General features: G+C 33.2%; 2 protein-coding genes and 1 long non-coding RNA gene across 3 annotated transcripts in view; 2 read left to right on the top strand and 1 right to left on the bottom strand.

Annotated features, from left to right (window-relative positions):
- LOC136269546 (integrator complex subunit 13-like) overlaps positions 1–13,153 on the bottom strand; it is an 83,733-nt gene that overhangs the window by 11,830 nt on the left and 58,750 nt on the right. The window lies entirely within an intron of this gene.
- On the top strand, positions 1,771–5,747 carry LOC105319633 (interferon-induced protein 44-like). The gene is made up of 7 exons (XM_066080825.1): positions 1,771–1,834; positions 1,937–2,475; positions 2,710–2,771; positions 3,282–3,479; positions 3,634–3,780; positions 3,970–4,141; positions 5,281–5,747. Exons 2-7 carry the CDS (start codon positions 1,950–1,952, stop codon positions 5,586–5,588), a joined length of 1,413 nt encoding a protein of 470 aa, XP_065936897.1. The 5' UTR covers positions 1,771–1,834; positions 1,937–1,949; the 3' UTR covers positions 5,589–5,747.
- LOC105340806 (uncharacterized) lies at positions 8,995–11,466 on the top strand. Its single transcript, XR_010712604.1, has 3 exons — positions 8,995–9,172; positions 9,397–10,959; positions 11,184–11,466. It is a non-coding gene; the product is annotated as an uncharacterized lncRNA (long non-coding RNA).

Below are 13,153 nucleotides of genomic sequence, written 5' to 3' on the forward strand. Positions count from 1 at the left end.
ACTTCTGGTGAGATATCTCAAATATCTCTAGGTAGCTTTCCGTTTTACAAATATGATGCCCGCGAGATTTTTGTCACTGTAAGTGATTGAAACACGAAGCTTTCATGAATGATAGACTTATGATTGAAAATATTTTTTACGGGTTTTATTTTGTCAACCGTCTCTTCAGGTTCTTTCTGGAAGGGTTCAAACAAATCATGTTTTCAACAAGTTTAACTGACTTTCTTGTGTTTCATCTAGCCTAACAAGAAATCATATTGACGCAAGCGTCAAATGGGCCGCAAAAAATATAATTGTTGTATGAATCATTGGTTGTTTACATAAAAACACACCACAAAGAAGAAAATTAGAGTTGGTTGTACTAATTTTTATGGTAAATTTTAATATACTTTCAGCAACTTGTTTTGAAGTTTAACATTTTACTATTATCATAAAGAATCTTTCGTTACTGTAAGCATTTCTAACGGAAATTGTATGATCATTGCCATAGTATGAAGTAATAGAGAACACATTGATTTGTACATTACTCTAATACAAAGTTCAACTCATCATTTTTCTCTTGAAAATTATGTATTTCAAACCATTTTGGGTTTTTGTTGTTGCATTTTATTGAATGAAAACAAATGCATTAGTTTAATATATGATTTCAAGGGACCTCATAATAAAATTAAAATTGATTAGTTCAAATTCTTCAGTCAATTCAAATTTTAATTTCTGTCATATTCTTGCGTAAATAATTCATATAATGTCATTTCATGATATTTTCTACCACATTTTACATGGAAATATAATAAATACACACGCAAAGTCATTTTATTTGACACGGCACATAGAAATTCAAATATATCATTGATATAAAATTAAATGACATTCAGGTCTTTAGTATTTCAGGTCTTTAGTATGTCCCGTATACCGATCCTGATGCATTGTTTTGAAAAGAATGAAGAACTCCGAAGTTTTCCGAATAGATTATAGTCTCGATAAAAACGCGCCAAATACCATAATCTACTAAGTATTACCCACTATTCATTTACGAGTTAAACCAAAAATATGTGATATTTTCTAAAAGGCATAAAACATATTTATACATGCAAATTTACTTTAAATTCATAAAAATAAGCATAGTATTAATTCTATTAAAAAAGAACTATCCCGCAGAAACGCAGTAACAATATTTAAATGTGTATCAAATAACGGACCGCCTTCCGGCGGCCCGTAATAAACAGTGATGTACGCTAAGCAAATGTACAAGAAATACCAGCTTTTGTTTCAATTCGTCCGTTTCCGGTCTCGAGACAAAAATATTGTTTCAAAGAGATCTTAATTTTGGCCGAGACGTGAACAACCAAACTTTGAGTAAAGACTGACTTATGATTGTACAAATGATTAACATGATTTGTTTAGTTGGGCGTATCTTCCGGTCGTCACAGAAAGTACTTCAAAAATTGATTTCTTTTTCATTCTCGTTATTTTACATGACTTGCAATGTCTTACAATTTAATTGACACATGTATATCAAAACGGAAGACCTTTTTGTTGCTTTTGCAACAAGAGTCTAGTTATATGTATATTTCAATAACAAGAAGCTATGACGGAAAAATAAGATTCATATTCAAACTTGTATAATCCAGGCACTTAAACAAATGTTAGAAAACAATTATTGTTATTAAACATTACTTTTAGATATGATTATACCTGTGTTACTTTCAGCATGTTTGGAAAATAAATTTAAGTAGCGCTACTATTTTGTGACTGCTATTTGCTGTCATACTTTTTTCAGATCTAAAACGAAAGTATTAAGTGACAAATTATAAGATGTTGTCGTAGTTAAATGGTAAGTTTTTGAAATACTTTTTTGAATGTACATGTAACTTCGAATATCGTTGTTATATTACTTAAATAACTAGGACAAATTGATGTTTGGTGAGGTTATCAGCTGATAAAAAAGCATGGAAAGATCACTAACACGTCGAGACAAGAAAGAAATATCCCAATGGATTGGCAAGGATAGTCAGTATGAGCTTTTGTACAAAATAAGCCGAGACGGGGGGTCAGCAGAGAAGTTCCACGAGTTGTGCGACAACAAGGGACCTACTGTGACCATCTTCTACAACACAGACAACAACGTGTACGGGGGTTACCTGTCAGACAGCTGGGGAAGTACTGGAAGCTGGTGTACAGACCAGAGAGCGTTTCTGTTCAAATTATATTCTGCTGGCAACTGGAAACCAGTGAAGTTCCCATATGTAACAAAGGAAACCCATTATAAAAATAACACTAACGGACCATGGTTTTATTCGTTGAATTCAATTTATCTAATTATAAACACGACTGGTAAACCGCAGTCAAAATTTTACAATCTAAACTCTTATAGTTTATTTGATGGTCAAAGATTTGACATGAAAGGAGAAACCGCCAAGTCTGTGTCAAACGGTCATAACAACGTCACTGATCTGGAGGTCTACCGAGTGAAAGGTCAGTAAATCTTCCTACAAGTAATCATTGTTATGTTCGAAAATAATCTTCCCAACTGTTGTTTTTATTTTTATTCTCTTAGGAACTTTTTTTCATTTTTTTCTGACCAAAACAAAACTTCAAATTAAAAAACTTAATGGATCCCGATTAGTACGTATTTCCCTTTTGTTTTGTCATTCGATAAGTAAGTACTGAGAGGCACATGTAAAAATAAATGCTAATATTCTATTCTAGAAGGTTCTATAGACGAAGAACTGGACTCTTTTTGGAGGGATTCACCAGAATGGAGTCAACAGGTTTGTGTTATTAAAAAATGCCATTGACAATGATGAAATCTAGAAAGTACTCAACATATAATATCTTTACACCAACATATTATAATTATCTCTTGTTGAGTAGGAAAAAATTAATATATGCCATGCCAAAAATTACAAAACCATATCTAAATAGTTTGACAGAAATAAATATAAAATGATCATTAAAGTTTTGTTGTGTCTGACAAAACCTCAAAAAGACGACTTGTAATTACAATTATTTTTTTTCATATCTAGATAACTTAAATTTTGGCTCAAAAAACAAGACGCAAATGCAATTATGGAAAATGTTAATTCAAAATTTAGAGTTTAACTACACGAATGTTGAAGCTATACTTCAGAGTATTTTAACGTACAATTGATAACCTTTTCAAATAGTTTTATTTTAATAATAGTATTTGTGTTTCTTTTTTTTCTTTTTTTTGGCTTTAATGTCAGAAAACATGTTGAGTGATATATATCACTGCTGTTTGGTTTATCTTCAATCATCAGACTTTTCAAGAATTAAAAGAATTTGTCGCAAACTACAAACCTTTTGAAGAGATAAAAATCCCAGAGGTCAACATTTTACTCATTGGTCCGGTTGGTGCAGGAAAATCTAGCTTTATCAATACCATAAACACAATTTTTAAGGGCAAAATGTCATCTCGTGCTTGCACTGGAAGCGCAGAAATCAGCCTTACACAAAAGGTTCGTTCTCTCTCTCTCTCTCTCTCTCTCTCTCTCTCTCTCTCTCTCTCTCTCTCTCTCTCTAGAAAACATTTTATTCAAGAATATATTCTAGTTTCTATTACACAGTTCAGGCAGTTTTTATAATTTTAATTCGAAATTATGATATAAATAGTTTTACAAATTCCGGGTTCGTGACCCTACAACAAAGAAACACCTTTGTTTCCGGATCTGCGACACACGGGGCGTGGAGGACGGTGTCTCCATTAATAGTGAGGACATAAGTTTTCTCCTTGATGGAAACCTTCCAAACCATTACACTGTAAGTATGGATCTGTATATATTTTTTCTGGATATGTTTTTAACAGAAACTCCCTGTGTGAAAAAAAAGTACTACCATCAGATATTTTTTTATAAATCACAAAAATGTGCTTCATTACCTTTTAAAACTAACTTATATTTTTCAAGTACATGTATAGAGAAAGGCTTCAGAAATAAAATATACTTTTAGTTTCAACTCGATTCGGAAGCGTCAACAGAAAGAACTGGTTTCGTGGAAGAACCAACAGTCCGAGAGAAAATGCACGTGGTGGGGTTTGTACTTGACGGAAGTAGCCTGGACGTCCTGTCTGAGGGGGTCGTCTCAAAACTCAAAGAGATCAAAAGAATAGTGGTAGATAGAAGTAAGTAACTTGTCTTGGATAGGATTGTTATTGATCTTTAGAAATAAAAGGTATCGATGTAAGGATGAGTACCCGTGTCTGAAAGGGTCGTAGCAAACTTCATGGAGATGAAATGTCTTACGGTTGATAGCAGTAACAAATTTCATTTAAATCAAAATATTTAGTATCAAACTACAAAATTAAACTCATATCTAGTAAAACTTATATTATTTCCTAATAAAGATTTTTTTTTACTATAAAGAAACGCATTAAATACTTATACGGTAAAACTGTTGAAAGTAAAAAAATAATAAAAAGTGAATGAATGATGATCAAAAAGCAAGTAAAGGGGTAAAATAATTCGATTCAAATCACATTATAAAAAGGATTGATTCAATTGGATAAAGCAATTGTGCCAACAACTTACAATCCAAAAATATAGAATAGCTATAAGTATTGTTTTAACGCTATGTTTGCTATGTTGAAAACTTGACCCAAAGTTTGTCAGTATGATGAGCTGCATAAAAGAACAATTTGTGACAAATACGACAGATTATTCACATGAATTAGTTTAGCAGCTGGATTATTCAATGGGAAAAGAAATGGAGATTGTCTTATGTATATAAGTGAACGACTTACGTATGTGTAGATTTGCGCATGTGCGCGTGAAAAGTAATCGAGGGGAAAATGAATGACAGCAATTTTTTTTAATGAGAAACTGAAAATACTACTACGACGTTGGCAAAATATATCAATTTATTATATCATATTGTTTTTTATTAGGAGAGATAAATATTAACAATATCAATAAACACGTATGAACCACCATTGTCACACTTGATAAGAGAAAAAATAAAATAAAACATCAATATTATTCCTTTTGGGAGCCCTTCAATCCAAAACATTGCTCATTTCCCGATCTGTTTTTTCCTCCTTTTGTTATCGAATGTGTTATCTCATTATCAATTGCCGATCACGCTCTCGAGTCGACTACTTGTTTACTGAAGAAGATTGTGACACGACGTGATGAAGGGTATATAACAAATATGTTTAAGCAATAATGTGATTCCTTCTTATTATGAAGATGTCACTTAAACCCTTGCCTGTTAATGTATATATGGATAAAACATTCGAATCTTATATATTATAATTATTTCCAGGTATACCCCATTTAGTTTTCCTTACCAAGATAGACAAACTTTGTAAATTGGTGGAGAAAGACGTCAGCAAAATGTTCGTGAGTAGAGTTGTAGAAGACGCAGTCAACAATGCCGCTGAGGTCATGGCTCTCCCAAGATCCCAAGTACTTCCGGTTAAAAATTATGAGAAAGAAATTGCTCTCGATACGGATATAAACATTCTTGCTTTGACGGCTCTCCGAAAGTCGTTGGAGTTTGCAGATGACTTTCTGGAGAACCAGTATGATTGGCAACAGGATAATATGCAGACATTAAACAAAAGGGACTGAGCATTTCAAACCATTGGTCTGATCCTAATTGAATGAGATTGCGTAGTTTAAAATAGCATTGTACATTTAGTCTCATTTCAATTCACAAATCAATTTCGCCAGTTTAATTAAGATTGTTTTTATATGTTATATTCACACTTGTTTAGAAATAAATTACTAGTATTTTAAAAGTTTATGGAAATTTAGACTGATAAATAACAGTAATTAGTATTTTCATCAACAAGTCTACCATGTCAAGTGACCTTTTTTCAAAAAATAATACTGAATGAACATCAACAAAATGTAAAATAAATCCATAACTACATAATCATTTAGGACTTTCATATTAATTATTTTTATTTGGTCAAATCAATTATTTATGACTTCGAGAATCACAGTAACATAACTCAAGTACCATAGTATCTAAATGCCTAAGCGTAAATAATCCAAATAAACTTTTTTCTTTCAAATTATGGTTGAAACCGGCTACCATAACAATGTTGAATTAAACAGATCATTTTGGATCAATATACGAAAGCAGTAATATTTTTTGGTAAGTAGTTAGTGTAAATATTCTAGGGTAACTAAGGGTGTTGTAATGTTTCATGTCTTCTAATTTAAGAAAATTATTGATTGGCTCTCAATCAATTAACTATTTATAAACTATTTGTACTGTTACGGCAAGTTGATTCTCTTTAAAACAGCAATTAACAGTTCCAGGATGTGAATGCATTTATATGCATTTATGAAGATTAGGATTTACATATTTAACAGGTACACGGTCAGGAAAACCGTTTGATTAGAATAAATTCAATATTTTCCTACATCTCTATATATAACTTAAATATCAATTACAATGATATACATGTAGTCTTCAATTTACCACGACATTCAATCTCCCATTATAAATTATTAAAAAAAAACATACAATGTCTATAATAATTCCCATAATTTTAGATAGTGAAAAGGTTGTCTAAAAACTCGGTTGAGATAGAAATACAAATCAAATCGAGACGGAGGGTAAAACAAATTAAAATGTTTCTTGAGTTGGGTACCTGTCACAAAGCTTGGAAACAGTGGGGTCTGGTTAACAAACAAATCGGATGAAATTCGGTGGCAGTTGTACGGATCATAGGACATTTCTCGTTGAATTGTAAACTCCTGGTCATTGGAAACCAATCCCTACATACTGTAGATGGAGAAACACATTCCAAAATCTTTATTAAGAGCCTTGGTTTTTTTCCTTGCAATTGGGGTCATTTAACATATCCTTTCAAATGATTGAAAATTCTCGATCAAACTTTTACAAATTCAGTATAAATGAGCTCCTTGAGGGACAAACATTTGACATGAGAGGGTAGACCGCCCAATCCGTAGAAAACAGTCACAACAACGTTACTAACCCGGAGGTCTACCGAGTCATAGGTTAGAGTTTATTCATTATTATCATATTAACTTTTTCTCGTTTAAAACAAATGCCAACGATTTTGCAATACTCACCAGAATAGGAAAGTTACTGTTGTTGTAATTTTACTTTTTAAGAAGACAGGTTGATCAGCAACATACCTTAAAATTAGATAACTAAATCTCTTCAGTTTGACATCGAGTCCGGGGCGTCAATAAAAAGCCCGGGCTTTGTTAAGAAACAAACAATGAGGGATAAAATACACGTGGTCGTTTTCTTTCTTAACAAGGGTAGTCTGAACTTTCTGTCAAACCACGTTGTTAAAACACTTCAAGAGATCAAAAGTCTTACTGTACGTTGATAGAGGTTTGAAATTGGAAAAGTCATTAAATACAAAATGTTCTCGTTTCTTTGGTGAATTAACCTAGACGTGCATTAGTATATTCATTAACGAAGTTTTAGATTTAGATTCCTTACCAAGAATGACGAAATTAATGAATTGGTCAGAGATGACGTCAGCAAAGTGTACATTAGTAAAACTGTAGAAGATGCTGTCAACAAGGCCGCGGGTCTCTTCGCTATCCAAAGATTCCATGTACTTCCGGTCAAAAATTATGAGAAGGAATCTGAACTCCTGACCAGTATCAACATTTTAGCTCTAATGACGTTGCGGAAGTCGTTGATGTTTGCAGACGACTTTCTTGAGAACCAGTATGAGCTTAAACAATAAAAGATGGAGACATTAAATAAACAGGACTGAGGCCCCCAAACGTATTAGGATTCTCTGGGGGAAACTATTAAAACTTGTTTTGTGGCTTTTTGGGTTAACTTCGTGTAACTTAAAGATGACGTAAAATAACGATGAATTAGTGCTACAAAAAATGAGCTTATTATGTAATTATTTGTTTGGGGAAGGAGTTAAACGCAGCAATTGATGTACATTAAAACTATATTTGATGTTATTTGTATGCTTGTAAATGTTGTTAACATGTTCATTAATTCGGGCACCTGTATTTATGACAGGAAAACCTAAAAATCTACCGGTATAAATCTGCCCTGCTACATGTTACATGTAAAGGACATAAGCCTCAAATTATTTATACTGTGAGCGAAAGAACAGGGTAGACTGTTTTACTAACCGATCTAAAATGACATATTAAGACTTATTATTCTCTCTAAGCATTTAAGGTGGGTCGCGGGTTTACCCCATAAAAAATCTCACGAGAAAACATACCCTGAAAATTTGTCAAATCGTTCTGTAGGATTTACAGTTCATTACAAAAAATATTTATCAAATTTGTCTACGCTGTTTTTATGCAATACCGCTTTGAACTTGGTATTGTTGATGGTGCTGTTTTGACGCTTTTTTAATGAATACAAAGGAAAATGAGAATTTTTAAGATGGAGTTGTTTTGAGAAATTGCAAGTAACTCTTAAACAGTTTAGACAAATTTGTCAACTGTTTCTGTGCGTAAAGAAAAAGTGATTTAAAAAAATTTATGTAAAAAAAAATAATATGTGTTCTCGCTAGATTTTTTCTATTTTATCTTTACTGAAAATTGCCGTATTTTCGTATTTGACATCGTGAGTACGACATCATTTATTTTTCACCCGTTCCACTAATTTAGTGATAACATCACTTAAAAATCAAATTTAGACTTCTTAAGTTTAAACTAGAAGCTTACATTTTTTAAAAAGCAATTTTGGAGAGTATAAAAATAACGCGGAGATAAAAAAAAAGAAAAAAAAAAGCATATTTTTATTATGAATTCGAAGTTATAGGGCCTCCAGTGTACCCCCGGTTAGCATTGGCCTTTGAAAAACAATAGTTCTTAATTTTACTTTTGTATTATTGTCACAATTATGTTCCAACCATACTCCCATACTTTTGGTTGAGTTCTAGTATCTAAATTTTGTTTGAAATGTATTTCCATACTTTTGAGTTATTTATATATTTTTGCTTGCATGAGTGGTCACTGGGTGTAGTAATACTACTGGAGAAAACCTGTTTAACAGGTATTATTTATTTTTAAATAAACTTGCTTAGTGGTTTGAAGAGTGAGCTTAGATGTATTCTGGGCGACAAGCTGTGTGGACGTGTCTGTACTCTTGGTGAGATATCTTGGGCGTTTCCCATGCTGTGTGATCTTGGGAACGGCATCCCTGTGTGGGCTTATTTGTGTGAGAGAGATACAACCCAGTAAGTGTTACATTATTTCTATTGTCATGGTTGATATTAATTCTGCATTGTGAGTAGAGTTAGACTACAGGTATGTGAAATTGTAATTTAAATAGCTGTTATGTTACGGTAGCCCAGAATTGTAATATACTGCAGCGGTGTGTTTAATGAGTCAGTATATGTATCTAATTTCAAATATGTGTATAAGAAAACTTATTATGCCACGTTGTTCGATATTTAAATAGGTGACCACGGAGTGGGCACGTGCACGTGGTGGACCATGTTATATCCGTGGAAGGGCTTATGGTGGGACAATTAATATCCAAACCAAAAACGTATGCTTTCCCAGTCCTACGGAACTTACCTTATGTGAGACGTCTTGTCGAATGCCATCTAGTCCATCCGATAGAACTGATGTCAACAACCTCCTAATTATTGTATATTTATAAATAAATTGTGTTTGTTTTGTAAATTTTGTTTTGTTTGACTTACAAGGACCATCCTTTTACCAGATTGGTGAAATGTGTTAAGAACCTAGTCTACAATTTGAATGCAATTGTGACATTTTGATGGCAGCGGTGGGATGGTCTTTGTTTAGTCATTTTTTTGTGGTACTATTTGTGTGAACTACTCGCATATTTTTCCATTGTGATATATGTTAGTACCTGTGCTTACTTTAGAATTTTTTTTCTAATGTAGCAATTTGTTTGTAGAAAAACTCAAACATTTTTACATTGTATGTGTACAAATTTTCGCACGTTGAGCGGTTTGTTGCTCATTTTTTTTCTTTTTGAACATGAAATTCATTGAGTTGGGTACTAGATTAGGATTGAAAGATGAAGATCTGAGAGAATTTGAAAAAAATAAAGAGACAAAGAAATTTGAAAGAGATGAGAGAGCGGCAGATAGAGAAATTCGTAAGATAGAAAAAGAGATTGAGCTAGAAACGATAAAGAGAGAAACAGAGTTACAGAGACAGAAAAACTCAGAGATAGCTGCTGCAAGTGCTTCTGTATCAAGTCAGGCTAAACTTCCCAAACTACCAGTTTTTTAAGAAACTAATGACTGTATTGACTCCTATTTACAGAGATTCGAGAGATTTGCATTCAACGCAAAATGGGAAGAGTCCATCTGGGCCATCAATCTCAGATCATTGTTAAAAGGTAAAACTCTGGACGTTTATTCTAGATTACCTGCAGGTGAAGCTCTCAATTACAGATGTCTGAAGCAGGCGCTACTAATGCGATTCCAACTGACAGAGGAAGGATTTCACTCAAAGTTCCGTAATTCTAAACCAGAAAAAGAGGTCATCAAAGGATCAGAGAACATTGGAGCAGATTTCCTGAGCCGACATGTTGCAGAATAGATTAGTTTTAAGTGCATGAACTGTTTAACTTACGGCACATTTCATTTACGATAAAATGTTACAAAATTGTATTTTGTTCTTAGGAATGGAGGTATTGTCACAATTATGTTCCAACCATACTCCCATACTTTTGGTTGAGTTCTAGTATCTAAATTTTGTTTGAAATGTATTTCCATACTTTTGAGTTATTTATATATTTTTGCTTGCATGAGTGGTCACTGGGTGTAGTAATACTCCTGGAGAAAACCTGTTTAACAGGTATTATTTATTTTTAAATAAACTTGCTTAGTGGTTTGAAGAGTGAGCTTAGATGTATTCTGGGCGACAAGCTGTGTGGACGTGTCTGTACTCTTGGTGAGATATTTTGGGCGTTTCCCATGCTGTGTGATCTTGGGAACGGCATCCCTGTGTGGGCTTATTTGTGTGAGAGAGATACAACCCAGTAAGTGTTACATTATTTCTATTGTCATGGTTGATATTAATTCTGCATTGTGAGTAGAGTTAGACTACAGGTATGTGAAATTGTAATTTAAATAGCTGTTATGTTACGGTAGCCCATAATTGTAATATACTGCAGCGGTGTGTTTAATGAGTCAGTATATGTATCTAATTTCAAATATGTGTATAAGAAAACTTATTATGCCATGTTGTTCGATATTTAAATAGGTGACCACGGAGTGGGCACGTGCACGTGGTGGACCATGTTATATCCGTGGAAGGACTTATGGTGGGACAATTAATATCCAAACCAAAAACGTATGCTTTCCCAGTCCTACGGAACTTACCTTATGTGAGACGTCTTGTCGAATGCCATCTAGTCCATCCGATAGAACTGATATCAACAACCTCCTAATTATTGTATATTTATAAATAAATTGTGTTTGTTTTGTAAATTTTGTTTTGTTTGACTTACAAGGACCATCCTTTTACCAGATTGGTGAAATGTGTTAAGAACCTAGTATACAATTTGAATGCAATTGTGACAATTATAAAGACACTTTTTTAATTAACCAGATTTGTATAGTTGCTATTAAGAATATCAAATCAAAAAGCCCACTTTTGCCCTCTCATTCTAAATCAGAGAATGCAGAGCATAGTATTTTTTATATCAAAAATTTAGAGTAAAGGGTGGTACCAAATTTTTAAGTAGGTTCCCAATTATCACATTCTCTTTGTTAAATGTAATGTTAAATGTTAATGTAAATATTTGCGAATAGTCTCAAATCTAAAAAAAAACGGATGATATTTGTAAGATATTGACTTTTATTTTGGTTATCAAAATCTTCACAACTAATTTAGATTCCCCGGCTTTGCTCCTCCCTTTTATCTGTCAAAATAGTTACGATATACTTACTATAAATGCTTGTCAGTTTTTTTCTTTTGAAGAATATGTTTTACGGTGCTACCGTTCTGGCGAGCGCAGCAAGAATTATACACATACCTTGCATCATTGTCAACTTTTTAATTAGGTATCAACGAACGTCAAAGAATTTTTGAGAGAGTATATTGCTCTACAATAAGTATACCAAAGGTACTAATTTTAATGGTTATGATACATACAGCGCAATCTCCTTCCCAGAGAGAGAGAGAGAGAGAGAGAGAGAGAGAGAGAGAGAGAGAGCCCGGTACCTGTTTGTAGGTGTGTAATTTCCCACTTTTAAATTTAATGGTCTGACTATATGCCATATATACATAATTTTTTTAACTGTTTATTTTTTTTATTTTATTCCTTTTTATTTATTTCAAAATGTCCTATTGTTTATTTCCTCCCTACTCATTCATGCACAATTAGCTAAAAAATGGATCAATGTGACAGTAAAGTATGACTCTTGCTTACATATAAATTATACATAAAATCTCTAAATTAAAAAAAATAAAAACAAATCATACGTCAATGAGGCAGGTATCGCAGTCTATACTGAAATAGCTAGTACACGCATTACAGATGTTTGATCCACCTCTAAATTTATCGCGGGAAATATAGCGCAAGTGCACTGTGACGTCATCCATGACTTTGTTCGTCTTTGCTTACGTTTCTCGACTCATTACGGAGGTATGGAAGCATGTAACAAATCTTGTGAGTCTCGCCAAAGCATATGCGGTACTCAAAACGTGTCTTAAAACCTCGAGACACCGTAAATTACGAGTTAAAAGTCGGCCATTTATGGCATAGCACCACGGGTGAAAACATTAGAGAGCATTATGGGACGTAGACAAAACATTTTGTTTGATGAACTGTAGGTTTAGCTCGTTCTTTTTCCCGCGCACACTGGTTCTTAGAGCTCGCTTCGCTCGCTATTACCGACCCAAACTATTTTACAAACAAATCTCTCTCTCTCTCTCTCTCAAGTTTGAGACTATATGCCTGTCATTACTTAGCTTTTATGGACGATTGCACAGAGAGTTTTAAAAAAGTAACGCTCCAATTCTTGCTAATAATCTACGTAGTTATGATGCATTGCTTCCAATCTGCATTTCCAACTTACGATTCTTACATGAAAACTAAGACTGGTATGAATTACTACTTTATTATTTACACTATAGACCTAAATCGAAGTTCGTTATTATAACTAAGAGCATTTGACGTTTGAAAATATGAAGCGGGAAACCTTGAGATGTCTCCTTTATGACGTCAT

Source organism: Magallana gigas, chromosome 4 (genome assembly GCF_963853765.1).
Source record: "Magallana gigas chromosome 4, xbMagGiga1.1, whole genome shotgun sequence".
NCBI classification, from domain to species: domain Eukaryota; kingdom Metazoa; phylum Mollusca; class Bivalvia; order Ostreida; family Ostreidae; genus Magallana; species Magallana gigas.